General features: G+C 34.3%; 1 protein-coding gene across 2 annotated transcripts in view; it reads right to left on the bottom strand.

The window, feature by feature from the left end:
- Positions 1 to 436: 436 nt before the first annotated feature.
- The window catches only part of SPAG16 (sperm associated antigen 16), an 80,164-nt gene continuing 56,567 nt past the window's right edge, over positions 437 to 24,033 (bottom strand). For both annotated transcript variants that reach the window (XM_008589079.1, XM_008589081.1), the window contains 2 exons: positions 19,882 to 19,991; positions 437 to 1,049 (listed from right to left, as the gene is read on the bottom strand). In XM_008589079.1, coding sequence (XP_008587301.1) covers positions 813 to 1,049; positions 19,882 to 19,991 — 347 coding nt within the window. In that variant the 3' untranslated portion in view covers positions 437 to 812. The remainder of the gene's footprint in view (positions 1,050 to 19,881; positions 19,992 to 24,033) is intronic.

Genomic DNA, 24,033 nt, shown 5'->3' with positions numbered 1-24,033 from the left:
TCAAGGATTATTGCAGAAATCATTTTTAAGAAGTGACAATATCACAGGGATTCTTTACTTAACTTCACCATAAAATGGCCTGAAAAGAGAGTGGGATAATCTGGTGTATGAAATTCAAGGAAGGATGGGTTCATATAAAAGGAAGGGAGAAGGGACAGAAAGCTGCAATGAAAAGCAAAGGGACACTTATCTGATCTCCAGGGCCAATGTTATGATTGAGTGTGGAGTAGAGCAGTCACCCTGAAGGGTGCTGCTGTAAGATATGGTGTGCTGAAGATGGCTCATACTGGCTCAGGAGAGTTGACTGCAGACATCAATTCCAAGTTCCCCATTGAATTAAGACGGTAGCTTGAATGACTATGGTGTCACTTGAATGACTATACCACAGAAAGTTTTTTGAAAAATACTATAAATCCAGGATTTTTTTTTTTTTCCAAAGAAGTGATTGTTAAACCTTTACCAGAACACCACTGGCTGCAGGAGAAACTATCACTAACGGAAAGTTAGATTTCCATTAGCATAAAGGTGAAGGGAACATTCACAGCAGAAGATGAAAATACAGAGGATTTTGCTGTTCACTGAACCTTGAGTTCCAGAGAGTGTAAAGAAAGGGGTTTGGGAGTGAGGAAAGGGGAAGAAGAGATTGGATCAGAAAAAGTGATATATGGAAGCTTAGAGAGGATTAGAGTTCTGGAATAAATGATAAACTGGGAGTCTTGGGCTCCTTATGAAGACTGAAAAGAACATGGATAAACAGTGTTGGGTTGATGAAAGAGAAGATTAGAGGATGACAGGCCAGGAACATGTGGTGATCAGAATCTCCCATTTGGCTCCTGCTGACACAGGCATGACATCCTGTAGATGGACGGTCTTATTTGGAATGCATGTGCACACTGTTGTCTCTTGCCAATGGTGTCCTGCAGAGATGTGGTCTTATTCCAAGTTGGAGAGTACCCTCTCCACTGCTTCTGATGGAGGCGTGGACTTTGACAGAGGGCTGATCTTGCTCTGGGCTCAGAAACTCCCTCTTGATCTCTGTTACAGGAGGCCTCAAAGCCGACAAAGGAACAAATTATTTTATTTTAAAAGATACCATTTACAATAGCAAAACTATAAGGTACTTAGAACTACATTTAACAAAACATGTACAAGATATTCATTGAGAAAATTATTAAAATGTTATTGAAAGATGTTAAAGAAAGTCCAAATATATTGCGAGATAAACTATGTTTAGTCATTCATTGAAAGACCCAATATCATAAAGATGCCAGAATCGCTACATTGATCCATAAAACTAAAGATATTCCAATAAAAGTCCCAAGAAAAAAATTTTAAATAATTTGACAAGCCTATTTTAAAATTATAAGAAAAAGAAAGGCCTAAGAATATCTAAAACACTTCTCCAGAATAAGGTTGAGAAAACTGCCTTTAGACATACATAAACTTATTAAAAACCATAATGATTAGAAAGTATGGTACTGCCACAGGAGTAAACAAACTCACCAATGGAACTTGAAAGAAAGACCAGAATCAAACTTATGTATATATGGAAACTAGTTAAATGACAAAGCTGGTATAGTAGACCATTGAGAAAAAGAAGAACCATATAATAAATTGTGCTAGGGCAAGCAATTATCTGAATAAAATAAAATGAAACTGGATTCCTACTATATTTCACATTTAAAAACCAATTTCAAGGTAAATAATTCAACTAGTTTGAAAAAGAATACACTGTCTAATAAAATCCCCATTCTTAATTCCATTCCCAGGTTATTGTCCAAAGGAGAATCATCTGCAGGTGCACATGGAATTGTGTACAAGAATATTCATGGCATCATTGTTTAAGACCAAGACTTTGTAGATAACCTGAATATCCCTTAACAGAACAGAAAAGTGAATATTGTGAAATGAACTACAGCCACATACAACAACTCTGAAGACTCTTAAAAAAATACAAAAAAAAATCAAAAAAGCTAGTTGCAGAAGACTACATATGTCACATTTTATAACTTGAATTTCTGTTATATATATTTAATTAGTATACAAGGGTACTTCAAAAAGTTTTATCATATTATCTTTTAATTCTATTTTTCTACAAACTTTTTGGAGTTCCTTCATAGTTATGTATTATATTCAAATTCACACATAATATATTTCAATTAAACAAATATTAATTGAACATATTTATGTTTTAATTTTGGTATATTTAATACACAAATCCATAATTTTTCATAAAATTAATATTTAAAAATATAGATACTGCAGATACTTATATCGACTGAAATATCCAAAATGTTGTAAGTCCTGTGCATTTTTTTAATGGAATTTTATTTTTATGTTTTCTAAATTATCCATGTTTCTGTATGCAAAATTCAAATTAAGAGTTTAAAACCTGAGAATAATTAGTCTTTAATTGCTTTTATTTGATCCATACTTACTCATTTTTATGTAAGCAGCATATTTAGTGTAATAAGTATTTTTATTTATTTGATTTTCTACTCAGAACACAATTATAAACAAGTTGACTTAATCCTTGTCTATTTAACATTGTACAATATTATGAATAAATATTTTGATTAATATATTTCCTCAGGGATTTTTAAATGAATTATTTCAACTGTTGAAGACATTCAAAATTATTTTCAAATTATCAGTATTAAAATTCCCATTTGCACAAGATTATAGACTTTTTAATACCTTCCATATTGTCAAACTCTGAAAAAATACAAAACTAATTTCTTTTTTAGGAGCTTAATATATGATAAATAGAATAATTTAACACTCTGATGCAATATTTACAATTACCGGCAAAATATCAACCAGATCCTTGGTTGATGCCAGAGTCATGATAATACTTTAGGCAAAAAATAATATTAATAGCTGCTTAGCAATATTCAAAAATATTGTACTAAATACAACTAAACTCACTGCAATAAATGCAAGGTATCAACACTTAAGTGGACTAAGTACTCTTAGAGTGCACCATTGCCATGCCAATGTAGTATAACACAACACAATGACATACACTGTCATATCAGAGTTGAAGGGAACCTTTCTCTCCCCCCTCACATTTTCACAGGGTTATATTTAAACCATAATCTATATTATATAATCACTGGCAGACATCATGACAAAGATATTAAATAAGATTTCATTTTTTCATTAAATGAATCAAAATATAGAATAACCCCTAAACAAGTTGAGTTGTGTACAATTTTTATGGGTATACAAGTACTTTCAAACATATAACAAGGGACATGCAAACATCAGAACATCAGAATTAGCCACCATAATGACCTAATCTCCATATTTCTGTTCATATGTAATCTGAGTTAGGGAAACTACACCTACAATCAGGGAAACCCTTTGCTAAATTATTCATGTCATTACTTAAAGAAATGACTAAAACGGTTTAAAAAGTAATGAATCGAGAAGACTTTAAAAGTCTTCTATTCAGTGTAACTTATGTCACATTTAAAACAAAAGATAAAAAATGTACTAAAAATTAAAAATAATTTATCTTACCCTGGTAAATAATCTTTGCTGCAGAAATGCTATTATTACTTGACTATGAATTCTGTCATAGGCACTGTGTTAGACATCTTACATATATTATTTCATTGAATCCTGACAAAAACTTCTTTGATAGGCATATTATTCTTCACAGTTTATAGAGATAGAAACATATAAGTAATGTACCCTTGTTTGTACAGGTAATAAGTGGGAGATCTAGGTTTCAAATACAGATTAGGCTTCAAAATAATTCACACGCTATAATAGCATCTGCCAAATTACGTGCTACGGTATGTTAAATGACCTTATGCTGAAGGAAAATGGATTATGATAGTTAACTTATGCAAGGATAAGTTATGAAAGTATTAAATGACAGCTAAAAACTATCATTTTGTTTGCTTAACAAAAAAATATTATATATAAATACCTAAAGGAATAAAGATAAATAGTAAAAAATAAACACTCATCCATAGCTTATGAAAACTCACTCATAGCTTAGGAGAAATATGTATTGTTGATTAATAAAGTTATAAAATTAAATGATTAAAAAATAATGCATCTGAAATTATTAATAGGAACTAAAAGCTGTTTTAACAGGAACTATCTAAACTTTAGCAAAAGTTTTTTCCTATGATAAGCTATGAGTAATTGTTGCTAAACCAGCCTTTTCTTGGGCAAATAATCTAATAATTTTAGTATAGGCTTTTTAATTGCTCCTCTAAATTTTTAAAAATTTTCATTTAAATATGAAGATGATGTGAATATTTCTGAAATATAACAGGTATTTCTCTTTTTAAACTTTGACATTTGAATTATTAAGATATAAAATATTTTAAAAATTTTTGTTGTATATCCTCTAATGTTTATATATCCTCCCCAACACGTCCTCTGTTACTATCCACATGGAAAAGAAATATCTATTTTTTTTTTCAATTTTCTTATTGTGGTAAAGTGCACATAACATAAAATTTACCATATAAGCCAATTTAGGGGTATAGTTCAGTGGTATTAAATGCATTCATAACATTGTGCAATCATCACCCTCACCCAGCTCCAGAACTTGTTTCATCTTGTAAAACTGAAACTCTATACCCATTAAACAATAACTCCCTACTTCCCCTGCCCTCTGCTCAGTCCTGATAATAACCATTCCACTTTCTGTATCTATAATTTTGCCTACTCTAAGTACCTCGTATAAGTGGAATCAAACACTGTTTGTCTTTCTGTTATGGCTTATTTCACTTAGCATAATGTCATCAACGTTTATCTGTGTCGTGGCATACAAGGGTACTTCAAAAAGCTCATGGAAAAATAGAATTAAAAGATACTATGAATTTTTCCATAACTTTTTGAAGTACCCTTCCTTTTTAAAGCTGATTAACATTCCATTATATGTATAAACCACATTTTATTTATCCATCTGCCAAAGGACACTTGGTTATTTCCACGTTTTAGCTATTGTGAATAATGCTACTATGAACCTAGGTGTACAAATATTTTTTTCAACATCCTGCTTTCAATTCTTTTGGGTATATACCCAGAAATGAAATTGCTGAATCCTATAGTAATTCTACTTTAAGTTTTAGAGGAACTACCATATTATCTTCCACAATGGCTATATCATTTTACATTCTACCAACAGTGAACAAGAGTTCCAATTACTGTATATCCTTGCCAATTCCTATTTCCTCTTTTTTTGTTTCTTTGATAGAAGCCACCCTAATGGATACGAGGTGGTGTCTCCCTGTAGTTTTGACTGGCACTTCCCTAATTATTAGAACGTTAAGCATCTTTTCCTGTGCTTACTAGCCATTTGTACTTCTTTTTTGGAGAAATATCTATTCAAGTCCTTTGTCCATTTTTGAATTGGGTTTTTTGTTGTTGCTGAGTTTTATAAATTCTCTATATATTCTGGATATTATCCCTTATCAGATATATGACTTGTAAATATTTTCTACCATCCTGTGGGTTACCTTTTTACTGTGATGATAATGTGCTTTTATGCCCAAAATTTTAAAATTTTCATTAAGTCAAATTTGTCTTATTTTTTTCTTTTGTTGACTATGATTTTAGTGTTATATCTAAAAACTCACTGTCAAATCCACGTCATGAAGCTTTTGTCCTATGTTTTCTTCTAAGAGTTTTATACTTTTAGGACTTATATTTAGGTCTTTGGTCATTTTAAGTTAATTTCTATATAGGGTATTAAGTAAGGGTCCAACTTCATTCTTTTGCATGTGGAGGACTTATTTTCTCAGACCATTTGTAGTAAGACTGTCCTTTCCCCATTGAATGGTCTTGGCACCTTTGTCAAAATCATTTGACCATACACAGGAGAGTTTATTTTGGGGTTCTCTACTCTGTTCTGTTGGTCTATAAGTCTATCTTTTTTTTTTTTTCCTTTTTGTCTTTTTTCGTGTCCGGCAACGAATCGCAACCCTCAGTGTCGCGCCTGTACCGGACCGGGACCGGCAACGGGATCGCAACCCTCGGTGTTGCTCCCACACCTCGCTCAGCCAGTGAGCGGGAACCGGTCTGTATGTAGGATCTGAACCCTCGGCGGGAGCGCCACCGCACTCCCAAGCGGCACACTGTAGCAGTGTGCCACTGGGCCGGCCCTATAAGTCTATCTTTATGCCAGCATCACACTGTTTTGATTACTGTAGCTTTGTAGAAATTTGAAAATCAGGAATTGTCAGTCTTCTATCTTTGTTCTTCTTTTTTCAAGACTGTATGGCTCTTCAGTGTCCCTTGAGATTCCAAACAAACCTTACGATGGATTTTTCAATTCTGGCTAAAAAATGTCATTGGAATTTTGTTAGGGATTGCACTAATCTATAGATTGCTTTAGGCAGTAATAATATCTTAATAGTATTGTCTTCTAATTCATGAACATGGGCTATGTTTTCATTTATTTATGTCTTTTTCAATTTCTTTCAGCAATGTTTTATAGTTTTCATTGTCTAAGTCTTTTACCTCTTTGATTAATTTCTAAGTACTTTATTTTTGATACTATTGTGAATGAAAATGTCATAATTTCCTGTTCAAATTGTTAGTGTATAGAAATGCAAATGATTTTTGTGTTAGATTTTTGAGTCTGGAAATCAGATTCTCCTCCTTCTCCAGGGTTTGTTGTTTTTTGTTATTGTTTTTGTTCATTGTCTTTATTTTATTTTTTATTGTTATCGGCCATCTCTGGGCTGAGGATCAGCCTAAGGTGTAAATGTAAGGTTTCTTCAGGTCTTTTCTGAGCCTGCACCTATCTCTGGGCTTGTGTGGTCGCTTTCTATTTTTCTCCATATATGCAGGTGTTTTTTGCAAGTCCCAGACTACAATGTTTGGATCCCAAAAGGAGATAAGGAGAAAAATGAAGGGGAAGAAAGGAGCTCTAGCCCTTTAAATCCCCTGGAAGTTACCTTAACTGGAGAGGGAGGCATTGGAAACAATGGAGGGGAGATACCACAACACTGGCTGCTAGCCTCTTTGTCTGCACCTCTAGAATAAGCAGTAGTAATAAGGGATCAACACATAGATCCCTGATATTTGGGGGACAGGCTGCTTTTTGTGCACCCTGGCTCCTGCAAGCTTCCTGCAAGCTGTTCTTGGACCTCATGCACAGCTGCCTGCTTCAGGACTGGGATGGGTAAAGGGTAGCTGCTAATATGCTAAAGGCTAAAATTGACCAAAGTTTACTGTCCAAGCTATCTTATAGAAATTGCAAGGCTTCAATAGACTCCAGAGTTCCAAAGGAGTTACATCAGACAGATTCCACTAGTGCTATTGTTGTCTAGATGAGGAGACATCCCTGGTGCTTTCCACTCTGCCATCCTCCCAGAATCCTTCACTCTCTTATATTTTCTTGGTAACATCTTTACCACAGTTTAAAAAATGGTTTCGAGCAGAAATGCATAAGGGGTGTGAGGAATATAAATCTGTTTACAGATAGAAACATAACAATCTAGATAAGATTTTTTTCATTAGAGAAGAATTTTGATTTCAAAGACTATGTCTATTCCCCAAATCAAAAGAGCATAAGAATTAATTTGGGCAGCAGAAGGATGGAAAAAACAAGTTAGTAGTCCCTTACCTTTTCTAATTTTCTCCTTCCTTTCTTAAAATACTTTCAATGGTATTGTTTTTTCACCTTTCCTATGTGATCACTGAGTACTTAGGTCAAGACGCAAGGTGAGTGGCAGTTTTTAATACATAAAAATTGTAATCTAGCTCCAAGTTAAACTCTACAAGGAGTCATTAATGTAATTAATTTAAACTACAGTGGATGCCATATGATTCATTTTTCCCTCTAAAATTAAAATAAAATTCATATAAATATTACCTTTTAAAACTATTCAAATCTATATTTGAATATAGATTCAAAATATATTTTTCATTCTGCTGCTCCTTCAAAATGTCAGCACATTGAAGGTTTCACATGTATGATCACCATTCAAAGACTCAATAAAGTAGTAACTGTTTTTCTTTTAACTGTGGTGTATGTGACTGCAAAAAGCATCCAATTAATCACATCATGACTCTTATTTCCTTTAGGATAAAATATATTTCACATGTAGAATGAAATTATATTCTAATGTACAGTTATCCTTACAGAAATGAACACATTCACCATCTCAATGACCAACTGATTGGCTTAAGGACTTTCAGAAGAAAACTGCTTTCCAATGTTTACATAAATTGTTCCCCTAATTTGAGAGAAAATAATTTAAACCATAAGAATTGATTTTAACCTACAATCTAATTATGAACTTAATTTTATAGAAGGAATAAATAAAATAAGATTTTATAATGTTATGGAAATATATATAGGAATTATCATGGCATACAAGAAAGCCAGATACCTAACTGGCTTAAGAAGTAAAGATATACAACTGTCTAAGGACAATTAGACTAGTTTATCGAGGCATGTTTTAGGAAGAGTTATCATTTAACAACACACAAAATTGGCTTTCAAAGGACAGTCTAGGAGGCTGCCAATGTGGTCCGTGGAGACCAGATTTAGAAGGGTGGGAGTGAGAATTAAAAGAAAACAGAAGCGGTGTAATAGGAGTTTTGGGGTGGTTTTAGGAGGTCTCCCATAATAGCCATCAGAACACCCCCCCCCCCTGCACACACACAAACAAACAAATTCAACCAAAACAAACATTAACCTAAGTAAATTTGTTCTGTGAGTGAAACTTTAAGATAAATCCCTTAGCCCTTTTCCAACAAGATTTGAATCCGTAACCCCACACCCCCATAGAGAAATTCAGAACCTGCCAATTAATGTAGAAAAGGTATCAATGGGAGCTTCAGAGACTCTGGAAAGAACAGAATTAAAGATGAAATGATAATTTTGAACTGAATGAACTGGTAGAATACAGACATTCTTAGAAGGCATTTCAGAGATGATGAAATTAACCTACTTGTGAAATAATATAATGAGTTGTGAATTAAATCATGTTAATTCTGAGATGATGGTAGTATCTCAAAATGAAAAGTCCTCTAGATAGCTACAAATATTGGTGTAAAGCTATAGTGTGGCAATAGGTAAGTTTTAAAGTCATCAGCAAAGAAGTGAAATTTGAAAATATAAGTTAGGAAAGTCGTTTTAGGAAAACCAACTCTATTTTATAATATTGATTTTATAAAGAAAATAAATTTATTCTGAGTTACAAAAGGATTATAGAATGCAACCCAATTCGATTTGTTTAATCGATAGCACTTGTCAAATATTTTATCTTTTAATATTTTATTTTGATAACAAGAGCATAACGAAAAGAACATCTGTCTGTCTATCCACACACACCCACACACAAATATATATATACACTTGAATGTCTATCAGTAGGGGGATGGGTGAATTATAATATGTCACAATAAAACCTAGCCATGGAATTAATTAAAGATTCTGTTAGGATATGAAAAGAACTACTCCCAAAGAACTTTATGAGCTAGCCAACATATACCTGTGGGTGGCAAGAGAGTACATCTAGGGCTGAATCCTGAGGCTGTTGAGACAAGGGGAACACAAAGTTGAACAAGGGAGAGTTTATCAGTATGCGAGCTCTCACCTATGATACAGGATTTAACATCCTGGCAAGGACTCTGGTGTTAATATGATGCTAGGATGGTTCTTAGAAAAGTGATAGCCAAACTAAATAAGATAGAAATGTCTTGGCTACCCTAACAAATGGTAGAAGGAGGAACAAAAGACTCAAGAAAGTGAGCATGTGAGAGTGGATATACTATGCAAGGCTGAAGAACCCAAGAGATAACCATGTCCACAGGATGACCAGAGGATACGCCAGTTAGGAAAGCACTGGTGAGAAGGGCAACAACATCACTGAAAAGCTCACTTGTGATGATTCTCTATGATGATGGTAGGAGATATTATTAGAGAACTAGGCTCCCTGAAAGCAATGGATATTATAGGATTCTAAGAAAGGAAAGGCCAGGTGGAAGCACTTCAGTGTCAAAAGCAAGGTGGGCACAATTATGGAAAAGAGCAGCAAAGTCAGAGTAGCCGTCAGGAAAGCCTGAAGCACAGATAGCCAGGGAGATCGTTAATAGAATACATAATATCCTCGGAGACCAGAAATACGGGAAGTCAACAAGGGTAATGTTCAATCTATACAACCAGGAGAAATTGAGAATGGATGATCAGGATGATGAGAGCAGGCACCCTGTAAAAAGTCACAATCTCTTGCCTGGTTTCCAGATGAGCTAGTTTTCACAACGCTGAACCTACTGACTACAGGAGAAGACAGGTCAGAAGTCAGAGTGTAGGAGAAAAAAGAATCCTGCAACACCGTAGCAAGTGTATATAAAGATTCCTCTATTCTTTCCCCAAAGGTACCAATGACCATTTATGTGGATAACCATAAACTGGAGAAGAAGAATTACCCAAATATTGTGAGACTGTTGATGCAGAGTCTTGCATGGTATTGATACTTGGGGATTTGCAGAGTTATGATGCACTCCCCCCTCCCAGCCCCATTTGAGTTGAGGCTGAAGCATATAGGGACAAGGTAGTAAACAGAAAACTTGCCCAGGTCTGGCTCACAGTGAGACTGGATCCATGAACCCATCTGGTGGTCATTTCCTAGCCTCAAAATGAGTAATTTGAAAAGTCATACTTGATAGTTGGCAGACTCCCACATTCGTTCTTAATCTGTGGGTTACTGTAGTGGGAAATGCCATGTGGAAGCCTTTAAAACTGCTCCTTTCCCTGATCAAGATAACCAATAATAATATTGCATACTAGAGACGTTCGTGGGAATTGGTCAAAATTAAAGAATGTAAGTAGATGTAGTAGTTCTCATCATAGTTCCATGTAATTCCCCAGTCTCTCCTCTATAAAAAAACAGAGGTCCTGGAGGATGACAGAAACAACTGCAAACAACCAAGTAGTAGCCTAAATTGTAGATGATCTGCCTGATGTGGTATCTCTGCAACAACAGACTAACATGTCTTTGGGTACATCGTGTGCAGCCATTGATCTGGCAAATGTGTTCTTTTTCATCCTATCAGAAAGTAGGATAGAAGCAGTGTTCAATCACTTGGGACAGACAAGAGTACAGATTTACGTTCTTGCTCAGGATAACATTCCTACCCTCAATCATAAAATAGTCTGAAGAGATTTATACTGTCTGGAAATATCATAGAACATCACTAATCAATATATTAGGTTCATCAGAATGGATAAACAATCTATTCATAATACTTAACTTTGAATTTCATAATTAATATACAAAAGAGCTGGTTGGTGCAAAAAGGACAGTAATTCTGGCCCAAATTTTTTTGACTATCTACAGATGGGCTTCAGGAAAGGTATAATTTTTTAATGTCAGAAGAATTTAAGGCCCTATAAAATTTTAATAGGTATCCACTGCTACCACTGTGACAACTCATTCAGGTTTTATATCATTCATGAGTGCATACCACTATTCAAGATGATTCATATGATTTTTATGTACAATAATTAAGATCTATAACTTTTTAAACAAATGAACAACTAATTTAGATATTCAAGCCAACCCATAAGACCCAAATTGTTTTTGCATCTCATTATGAGAAGCCTAGGGACAAGCAGAGCAAAAAGCTAAGTCAAGATGGGTCTTGATGACTTAGCAAGATACTAAGTACTCTGCGACCTTAGCATCACATTTTTGTGATAACATGAATAATACTAGCAACATTAACAATACCTTTGTATTTATATAATGCTGTTATAATTTACAAAGCACTTGTACATATACTATATTACCCAGTAGGTCAGCTCACTGTGAAATGAGGTTGTCAAATCGAACATATGGGAGACAGGAACAAAATCTTACTGTACAACCATTATTCAAGAATTCAACCAAACACACAGAAAACAGTGAGATACAAGACTGAGAATATCATCTTAGGATCTGTAACATACAGGATGGGCTGTGCCATATGTGGTATCTTAACTGGAACAGATCAAAATACCCTCTTAGTACTTGTTATGTGGCTGCTGATATGGTGAATGTTTTCTTCTTGATTCTGACCAATAAAGACAGTTAAAACAAGTTGCCTTTGCATGGCAAAAACAGCAATACAACTTAACTCATTTGCCTCAGGGCTATATAAACTCCCCCACTCTCTGCTAAGATAAGATAATCCTGATAATTTGTATATTCCACTAAATTAATAAAATCACCCTAACTGGGCCTGTTGAGTAGGAAGTGGCAAATACCCTAGATGGCTTAGTAGGACACACGTGTGCCAGAGAAGAAATAAACATGAAGGAAATTCTGAGGCTTGTAGCATGTTGAGATAATGCTCCTAAACAAAACATAAGTCTCTGCATCTTGTATCTGCCATATTGAGAAAGAACATAGTTTAAATGATGTTTGGATCAAGAAAAGGTTTGCAACAGTTGGTTCAGGGTATGATGTAAGACATCCTGCCCTTGGTGCAGGATGGTGCTAAAACTATCTGTGGAAAATGAGGATGTTGCAGAAAACCTATAACAAGCTCCAGAGTAGGAGAACCATAGTACTGACCTCAAGGCATGCCTACTTCTGTCAATAACTATTTTTATGTATTCTTTTAAGAGTCACCTCCTAGCATTCTCATGAGCTCTGGTAGAGACTAAGAACTTATAATACCAAGTGACTACATGGCCTGAATTGTTCATCATGAACCAGAAGTGTTATTTGATCCTCCAACCCATGAGTCTGAACATGCAAAAAGCAATTCATCTTTAGATGAATTCCTTTTTAAAAGGAAGAATTTTAATTGAAATTGTGCTTGAGCCCATCAGAAAAGCACAAATAAATTACGTGAGCAGGTGGCTTAGACTCCCAAACTTATACGCTTGTTTCAATACCACATGTTCCTTAATTATACTAATGGCTTTGTGGGAAGTTCATCTTGACCAGCTGTCAGAGAGCAGAAAAAATTCTAGCTTGGTTTCCAGATGGGCTTGTACAATATGCCACCTCAACTCTGCTACAAGTGGACATTTATTGGATTATAACTCTGCCAAGGGGGACTCTGAAAAACAGAGGTGAATGGAAAGCCTTCATGTGAACAGAAATTTGGGCAGTATATCTGGTCATATATTTTGTATGGAAAAACAAACAGCATGGGGAATTGATATATACTTATTCATTGGCAGTGGTTATCAGCTTGACTGATTGATTAGTGGTTTATAGAAGAATAAGACTGGAAATCTTGGCTAGTGGCTGGACCTCTCAAAAAGTGCAAAAGCGAGTGCACTCATTACAAGACATCCACTGCAGATGAGGTTTTCAATAGTCAAGTGGATAACATGCCCTCTCCTGTGAATGTTGGCCCTTTTCCTTGGTCCCCTGCTGTGTGTTAAATTGGCCCATGTAGCCATTGTGTCAAGGATAGAAACTATGCATGGGCTCAATAAAAAAGACTTCCCCTAGGCAAAGCTGATCTGGCTACCATCAGCTTGACAACAGCAGAAGCCAATATGGAACCCTTATTATGTCACCCTACCATGGGAAACCAGCCAGCCACCTAGTTGTAAGTTTATTATATATATATATAATAAGTTTATTTATATATGTGTGTGTGTGTGTGTATATGTATTTATGCATGTATGTATTCATTGTATAATATAGGGTACATTCAGTAAAACAGAAATCTGACTGTAAATCTTCCTCCAAGCCTTCCCCAAAAGGACAGTGGCCATTTACAAGGGCAGCTCTTTTACCTCAGAACTTTGAGAGATAATTAGTAACTGGCTCTGAATGGATGCCCTTTTCTAGGGACCCGAAACACCATCTACCAGTCAAACTAGGGTGGCTTATAATCACCTCCTGATCGATAGCGTTGTGACCTAAGTCTGTTTCACAGTAAGCCCAGTGGTTTTGTGGACCCAATCCTTAGTTATTTCCTCAGTTTCTGATTGTGTACTTGGACTGGATACATTAGTCAACCAATAAAATCTCCTCATTGGCTCCCTAATTTATTAAGTAAGAGCTACTATAGTAGGAAGGATCAAGTGAAAGTCTTACACCTTCCCATCCCTACCAAAAGCAAAATACATTCCTGTGTGAACTGTAGAAATTAGTGCACCACAGAACACTTGAAAGATACAGATTATAAACACCCATCACATCTCCATTTAACTTGCCAGTTTGGCCTCAGTAGAAAGTTGACAGAGTTTATAAAAACGAATATGGATTACTATAAACTTGGAAAGGTATAGTCTACAACTGCAGCTACTAATCCAAATTGGAAATTTGTCTTCACTGCTCTCAACGCCCTACCTCCACATATTTACAAATACCCTTATTTGTTGTTATGGAATACCACACACAGTAAATGATTCTGATCAAAATACACATTTTGCAGTAAAATAAGTATGGTTATGATCTAACATCCACGGAATTAGTGGTAGACCATCATCCAGAAACAAATGGCCAAATAGAAAAATGGAATAGCTTAATAAAAAACTTACTGTGTTAGTTTAAAAACAATGTCCTCCAATGTTGTTCATACATAGTCATGGAAACCAAGGGGTTACAGAAGTAGAAGTAGCCCCTATCATTATTACATCTGAAAACCAACGTGGAGAGATTCTGCTTCCTGCCCCAACAACCTTGGGCTCTGCTATTGGATGGCTTAATTCAAAAGGGAAAAATGCTTCCATCATTGCACATAGGGAAGGCACCATCAAATTGAAAGTCTGCCATCTAATGACTCATGGATCTCTCTGACAGTTTGGCTCTCAAATACTAAGTAGAAATAGTGTTGCTACTAAATGGTGGTTTGTAGAGAACCATCTAGAGCCCAGAAAAAAAAAATCTGGGGTACATCCAGGGTGTATCAAATAGAAAATGTCAATGGAAAGTTACAAAAATCCAAGATAACAGGACCACTAAATACTCAGATCTTTGTAGACTGAAGATATGGGTCAACCCACCAGGTAAGAAACCCTAACAAGCCAAGGTTCTGGCTAAGCAAAGGCAAACATTTAATGATGACTAAAAGAAGGAAGAAGCATTTTACCTATATGCCATGACTGGAAATAAACTGTTAAGGTATGAATATTTTTGTTCTTGTTCTTCTGCTAGCATTGTATGTTAGAAGTTCCTTCCCTGATACTCATATGTCTTCCACGTCTCCATCTCCTACGAAAGAGCCCCTTACTCAACAGTACCAACTCCTACCAGATGGCCCCAGCTTCTGGATTCTGGTAAAGCTTGTTCTCCCACTGTGCCACCAATACAAAAGATGGTGGCAGTGTCCTGCCATTACCAATCTTTGAGCTGTCATCCTGTCCCCTATTTGATATCTCAGTTCTTCTATCACCTGGGTAACCACTTTCTTGTATTAATTTTGTTCAAAAGATCTAAAGTAGTTCCATTTCCTGACTGAAACCCTGAACATTTTCCTGACTTAACTCGAATGAAGATGCAAAACATCAAAGAAATTCACCAAACAACTGCTTGCAGAATTGCAAAAGCAGAAAACTGTTCCTCCTTCCTATCTCTTCCTCACTTTTATACAGAGGATACTAGATGATGCTTTTGCACACAGACTAAAGCTGTTCTCTAAGTAAAATGGGTAAACTATCTTGGGCGATATGCATATGAGTGCTGAGACTGGAGAGAAAAACAAAGCCTGAGTAACACTATCCCCCCCCCTGCAACCCGCCCCCCCCCCGCCTCCCTCCAAGTTCTGGCACCTTACCATCTGGTAGGGTGTGGAAGGATATGAGGGTGGGTGTGGGAGAGGAAAGACAACATCAGTAAAATATATGACTGCATTTCAACCTCAAAGTACCATAATTGCCCTATTTATTCTATTCACTGTGGGGTCTGCATCCTGCCCAGCCCTCCTGCCTGCTCTGCTCCAATGCCCTTGGAAGCTGACTCTACCACTGACTAACAGAGAGCCTACAGTCAGACCTCACACATCCATCACTGCAGAACACACTCAAGCCAGTTAGGGGTTTTGATTATGACACAGAACAGAATATCTTATGAACCCAAGAAGTTTATAACCTAATCTAGTCCCTAATGCATGAATATGAATTCTCGACCAAGGATCATTAGTCATTTGAAGAAAAATAATAAGGACAAAACAAAATAAAAGATAAGGATGAAGACAAATATACTCTGGAGAAAATTAAGGAGAAAATTCAGGGAACAGAAAATCATTTTTGAAAAAGTCTAATTATCATCTTTAAGGGTATTCAAGTAAATATTACATCATGAAAACATAACTGGCTTCTACAAAAAAAGGAGTAATTGGAGAACACAAAATAAATCTTGGAAATGAATTATAGAATTTTCAAAATAAAAACAAATTCAATGGATTGACAGTGATAAATTGGATAAAGCCAATTCCTAAACAGTTACCTGAAAGGCAAAGCTGAGAAGACATATTAGAATGCAAAGTAAACAGATGGAAACATGGAAGAAAAGTAATGGTTTATGAAATATTGATTTAAGAAGTTTACATTTATCTATTAGGAATTTCAGCAAATGAAAAGAAACAGTGAATTCAAATACATAATAGAAAAGAAATTCCCTGAGCTAAGGGAGCACACTAGGCTTAAGATTGAAAAGTTCTGTGTGTTATATGAGAGATAAAAAACAAAAGCAAATAAATAAGAGCTTCATCTAACTACATTCTGCTGAAATTTAACAACTCTTTAGAAAAAAAAAAAGAATACCTAAAAGAAATAGAGAAAAGAAGGATGAGGATATTAAATCAGAAATTTCACAGAAGCACCAAGATCCGGTGCTTTCTGTATTCCAAATAAGTATTAGAATTAGACCACTTGCAAAAAATTCTAAAGGGTCTAACTAAAAACAGTTAGTTGACTCTTTTAAACTTTCACACACATCAAAGATATAAGAAGATGAAGAGGATGGAAATAAAGATACGAGAGGAGGATTTGTTGAGAGAAAGCCCTCAAATGAGTCCCACCCCTCCAAGGCTTGAGGAGGCAATTCAGAGTTCTAGACCCAGTGTGAGGTCCTCTAACAGAACCCCCAGGGAGACTGATGTTTGTTCTTTGTGGTTAGAAACGGTGGTGAATCAGTGCCTAATTTGTAGTCTGTAACAGCATACATACAAAGAGCATACTCAGGGGAAAAATCATACTCCACTTCTTACAATAGATACCAGTTGAAATATTGGCCTAAAGTTGTTTTTTAAAATATCCAAGAGGGAGCCTGACAGGAAAAAGAGACTCAAATAGAAAGAACTTGTGAGGTATACTACTAGGGAGAATGTGATGAGGTTAGCCCACTGGGAAGCATTGATCTTAGAAAAGGGAGTTCTTTTGAGGAGTTGGTAGGTGCATCTGAAGGGCTCATGATAGTGCCCATCAGGGCAATAGCTTTTAGTATCTGTAGGTCCAAAGAACTCTAAGCCACCATAAGGTAGTTCGAGTTAAATAATAACTTTTCAATTCCTCTTAAACTTCCTCCCTTTTACTCCTCAACCTTGCCAGTTAACAAACTAGAGGAAAAGAAAAAGAGAAAGAATTAGGAAGGATAACACACCACTCCCATCATGATCCCTTTCCCCCTGCAAGTGTCTTACCCAAAGAAGGTCCCAGCTGAGGGATGGAAGATTTAACATTACATCAAATGTGGAGTTTTGTCGTTACATAAAGCTGGACATATCTAATTACTGATGTGAGACTCTATTTAGTAAACTAACGTGAACACAGACTAATTATCACAAAGCCTGAAATAAATTTTCACTCAAGGGTAAAGGTTGAATTATCTCTACTAAGCAGCTTAAAGTGTCAGTAGTATGTCACATAAACAAAACTGCTTTTGTGATTATACCTCAATGTCCTACTTGTTCAAAACACTGGCCTACTTGTACACTTTATTGCATATGGTAATTTGTACTTCCCTTCAAAAGAACAAGAATCAGACCAACATTAAGTATTAGTACCCTTTAAGATGATGAAACAATGCCTTCAAAATTCCACTGAAAAACTAAGTTAAACCTAGTACTCTATATCCACCAAATATTAAATCAGTGTAAGGCAAAACAAGAACAATTCAGATTTGCTAACAATGAGATAACTTATCTCCATGGGTCCTTTTTGAAAATAACTCCAGGAGATATTCCAAGAAAACAGAAAAAGCAATTCATAAAAGGACAATGAGAGAAACAGATGAGAGGCAGCTGAGTATAGGCAAAGGAAGTAGAAACAGGTGGTTGGATTTAAAAGAGAAGACTCTGGATCCGTGCACTTCAGATAGTCTCTTTCCTTCTCTATGGTCCTAGTCACATTAGTTAAGTCTGCAATAAATCATATTTACTTAAAAATAATGCACTTAAATGCTATTTTATGGAATTAAAATTTAACATTAACTTACAAAGCACAGAAAATAAATCAGTGCTACAGAATAAATGTAAATGTTATCAATTATGACAATATGCATAATAATATAACTCAAATTAGTGAAGTACTCTAAATGCCTCTTTATTTCTAGAGGGGAGTCAATAGGTATAACTTGAAGTGAATAATACAAAAAATAGAAATAGAACTCAGCCATTTGCTATAAATAATAACTACAAGAAAATTAAGAGAGAAGTATTAGCAAAAATGATTACTCAGTGAGTGTGAGGATTCACTTTATTCTACACTTTAGCCCTTTTATAAGGCCTCAGTTTTTCTATTATATTGTAGGTATTACATTAAACATTTTAATGCAATACCAAAAAAGAACATACTACGCATATATATGTAATCTGCTTGTCCTGTATGTTAGTAGCTTTTTGTCACATACTCAACCTTGCATTATTAATGTCTTACAAGCCATAAGCACTTAGTGAACGAATCAACAAATCACTTCTAAGCATGACTTACTGCATGAGAGAGAATGCCTTTACCATTAGATGATAAAAAAGCTCTTGATGACACTCCAATGAGCATCTACCTCAAATACAATAATTCATAAACTAATAGTGATGATAGAGAAACAGCCAAAACACTAATCTGAAAAATCACAAAAAAGTTTATTATCAAAACCTTAGTATAACCTAAAAGGGTTTTGTCTTTATTTGAATATTTTATATACCAGATTCTAACACATATGTTAGGAAAGAAATGTTACTGGTATTAGCTAAGTAAATGTTATGATTTGAATTCATAAAAGTCAATTCTTTTTCTAGAATTACCACAACTAAAAAGATATTATAATGGCAAATATTTTGATTTTAAAATAAATGCCAGATATTTTACTCTACCTTAAAGTAACAACTACTGTATAAGAAAATCATTACCTCAGTTAGACTTTTATGCAATTTTCGTACAAGAAACTAAACCCTCGTAGGTTTTACACAATTTTCTTTCTTCTTCTATTTGATCTCTCTCACCAGATATTTTTAATACTATTTTCTTTGTTCATTATGAAAGATTTTAAGTACTGGTCTGATTGCAAAGCAAAGGTATTCAAAATATAAGGAGATTCTTAAAAGGGACATAATTCTATTCCATTTGACTTTTTAAAGAAGACTAAAAAGTTTGAAGTTATGTTATGAGAAAAGAAACAATAGGAGATGATCTGGGAGTGATTTCTTTTGGATAGAGGTCACTTGAAGCAGAAAAGTAAAAAGGTGAGAGACATGGCCATGATTACATTGGGATAGGTGGCCAGGTCATTCATTGAGGTATCTCTGCCACTAATAAGCATGTGTCCCTGAATTAGCTAGTTACTTGTAACATTTGTGGACCCCCATTGTCCATCTGTAAACCAAGAGGCTTGGAAGATAAATATAACCTCCAAATTTTTTTCCAATAAAATAATGATACCATATATGTACATGGATCTAAAGATGTAAGAGTTAAGTATAAACTAATGGAAACAAAAATAAATATCATACCTTTGTATTGTCTTTCATTTTTGTTTTACGTTTGTTTTGTTCCCTGGCTTCACGAAGACCTTTCTGAGTAGGACCTTCCAATGTATTTCCTTTTTCACAATTGTGAGCAACTACAAGACAATACAATTTATTCTTAATATTTGTGCTGTTTATCTGTGAAAAAATGATTATAAACAAAAATATGAAAACCACAGTCTTAATAATACATGTACTTTTAAAAGCATTAATCTAATGATATTCAAACCATACCAAAATGCTTTTAATGGTGTCTCAAAATTCAGTTCCCCAAAGTGTAGGGTGACATTACTGCAAGGTTTTTGAAATGGCATGGAAAGCCAGTTACAGAGCAAAGGAGCCAGTCTCCAATCAGGTTATTTCCAAATTCCTGATATCATGAGGTTTTGTGCGTATAAACAAAGCTGAAGAGGGCCAAAGGAGAGAATGGTAAGAAATGACAAAATTTCCCAAGTGGATCTGGATAATAAATAAGATATTTTTAACAACAGAATATTGTATTAATAAAATATTATTGTCTAAAGAACAGAAAGGGGAAAACACAGGATAATATTCCAATACAGTTGTAACACTGGCCTCCTCACACTCCTGGACATAAACAGCAGTCCTAATGGAATCATCTGAGGGGAGAAAGAAGTAACAGAAAAAACCTCTTTCACATCTTTTCATATACATATACATACTTAGGTACACATAATTTCCTCCTGAATTTCTAAACAGCAAACTGATTTCAAACAACTAAAAAGGTTATAATCACTAAGACATAAATAAAACAGCAATGTTGTAAATTATAACACTAGATTTATAATAGAGAAAAAATGATCAACACAAAAATTACTGGATGATTTCAATGTCAAGGCTCTCTTGAAGAATACTAGGATTATAAATTCAAGAAAGCACATTGCTGGCCTTTAGTTTTTTTCCTGATCTAATTTTTCCTATTCAGTACCAGCTCTAGAAAATGTCTAAAATCCTCAAAATAACCCCTGCAATAAGATAAAAACAGAATGTTCCATAACCCAGAGATACATGAAAGTATTTAAAAGACTCGGGTGTCAGGACTGCCTGTCCTCCCTCAGTGGTGCTACGAATTAGGGTACCACAGCCTCTAGGATGCCTAAGTGTGGGAGAAAGGCAGCATTTACAGCTTACTGAGATTAAGGGGAAAGTTTCACGTCTAATTCTCTTTTTTTTTGTATTTTTCTCTTTAAAGACCATGAGTGTCAACCTGATAATGATAATAATTAAAAATAATAAAATTAGCATGCATACCTCACTGATATTTTACTATGTAACAGCCACTGTTCTAAACAATTTACATGTATTATTTCATGCAATTGTGTCAATAACCCTGTGAAGGTCACTACCTTTTGTTCCCCTTCATATATGAGAAGAAGAATGAATTATAATATCCACAGAGAAGAAAGAAGAAAGCAGTGGGGAGAGAAAGGCAAGACTTCAACAGATAATTCCAGAAATGTGAGCAGATCTCATGTATCATATCAGACATTACTAAGCACCACTTCATAAGAGAAACAAAATTAAAAAGAAGAAATAAACAAACATGGAAAGGATAATAAATGAAAGTGGAAAATCCAAAAGGGCTCGGTTTGTGAATATATGTTGCTCCATAAGCAAAATGAAATTGCAAAAATGCACACTTTAATAAAATTTTAGAAAAATATTCAACATTTGGAAACAAAAGTTGAGACTAAAGATTGCAGAATGTATGTGGTACAGAAAAATAACACTTCCTAATTATTTCTCAGTGTAACAAGAATAAACATGATTTCCACTTTATATCAAATAAATATCACTTTTACTTACACAAAGATTTGTAGAACAAATGAGAGGTTTAGACATCAAAGAATGTCACATTCATGGTTAAGTACATATAATTCTCAAATTCCATATATCATTTCTTAATGTTCAGTAATATCCCAGCAACATCCATGCTTTAATCATACAATCTTCATGCTTATTATCTAATGCTTGTTAATGACTGGTGTTGTGCTGTTTCCCAAATTTTACTTGGGTACAATCAAAATTTTAGGGAATGTATAATTCCTTAAGAATAAACACATACATCTTTATTTACAGAAATTTTATTTATTGTACCTTCTAGCACTAAATTTCACCCATTCTATCATTCCTTCATGTATACACACATTAATCAATGTTACCTGAACATGCTCAGGCCACCAGATAAATATCAGAGATACATGAATACTTTCAATTAAGAAATACTTATTAAGTACCTACCCATGGCAGTCCCTTACTCCTTTACACATCAAACACAACTGAAAAGAGAATTATTTAACTGAATAAAAGGTTTTGAAGAAATTATTCATAATTTAGCCCAAAGGGATAAATAGAAAATATCTAATAGATTAGGACACATGTAAGCTAAAATGAGTAGACCAAGCACACATCTATTTGGAATTCAGAAAATGGTAACAGAGTTAAAGGGGAAGATAGTATATTTGTGAAGATAGTATCTCTTTTTAAATTAGACCATAGAGTCTATATGGTCACACAGAATTGGCATTTTATAATGTAGTTCTAAGCAACAACAAAATATTAAACTTAAAAAGCAGCAATTAAACTATAAGATGTAAGGAGTACTTTGGTCTACTACGTATATAGTAAGGAGTACTTTGTTTTACTGTTAATTTAAAAGTACTAAATTAAGGGGCACTTTGCTTTACTGTATATGACACTTATTTCCTATCTAAAGCTCTGAAGTCAGCTTTCAAAATTTTTAATTTCAAACATTTCCAACTTCTAGCTGTTCATCCTGAATTCACAATTTCCTATGACAAATTATAAGATATGTTAAAATATAATTATATGTATCATAATGATCTGGTAAATAGGCATTATTTCATTCAAACTGCAACCTTAAAGCAACTCAAAGTAATATTAATTAATAACTAATAGAAGCATAACAATCAAAACCAGCATATTTCATAAAATTTTTGAAATTAATTTGTAAAAATTAGTTTTATTTCATAATATGTAATATTAAAGTACTTTCTGTATAGTTTCTTGTAAATTTTGATATATTTACCCTTCATAATAATAAAGTAAAACGTATTTGTCAGCTTTATATATAGCCAAAAATAATTAACTATTGCATAGTTTCTTCTACATATTTTTCTATTATTCTACCTCCATACAAGAATAAACATAGAATTAAAAACCCTTTTCAGATGAAAAGGTTAGGTACTAAATTACTAATATTCTCTATGTGTACTAGCAACTATAGATAATTCTCTAAAATAGATTTTACCAATGTCTAAATTTTCTATAATAATTATGTCACTTTGATAGCCAAAAAATAATATGTTTAAAATTCTTCAATAACTCTGCTCCAAATCAGTACAGTTTTTGTCTTACTTCCTAAATTTGGAATAAATAACAATTAATCTGTCTTTTTCCCAAAGTTCAGAGTAAATGACAATCAATTTGTTTTTATTAACTTCATAGTGGCTAACATTTATTTAATTTGAAGAATCTCTACTGCATACAAACTTCTGCCCAAAATAAATGGATGGATGGATGGATGGATGGATGGATGGATGGATGGATGGATGGATGGATAGCAGAGAGAGTGAAAAAGAGAGAAAAAATAACATTTTTAAAATTAAACTAAAATAAGCAAGTGAAGAAGGAGGGAGTAAAATATAAAAATAATTGTGAATTATTTCGTACATATGAAAATAATTGTGAAGAATGGCAAGATTTATAAGAAACAAACACTCAATCAACAAACTGACTTCTTATCCAATTACAGCCCCTGGCTAAGTAGGATCCCTAGTTCAGCCAATCTGTGATGACTCAGTCTAAGATCACACAGCCAAATGCTGAGACAAGAAGCTAAAGGAAAGGTACTGCAAGTCCTATATCCAAAACTAGAGTGCATGTTTATAAGGAACATAAAATTATTCGGTATAGAATTTAAGGAATTAATTATATTCAGATAACTGGGACATACAAATCAAATAACTTATTTCTTCATGTTGGGTCAGAATTTATTCCTTTTGACTAAAAGTCACTTCAAAATATAACAGATCGAAATACAGTTACAAACTTGATCTTCAAAGTAACTTGTAAATATCAGTCTAGAAAAAACAT

This window comes from Galeopterus variegatus, unplaced genomic scaffold (genome assembly GCF_000696425.1).
Source record: "Galeopterus variegatus unplaced genomic scaffold, G_variegatus-3.0.2 Scaffold5194, whole genome shotgun sequence".
NCBI lineage: Eukaryota > Metazoa > Chordata > Mammalia > Dermoptera > Cynocephalidae > Galeopterus > Galeopterus variegatus.
Note: the sequence above shows the minus strand (reverse complement) of the source record. Positions and strands in the feature narration are given on the sequence as shown.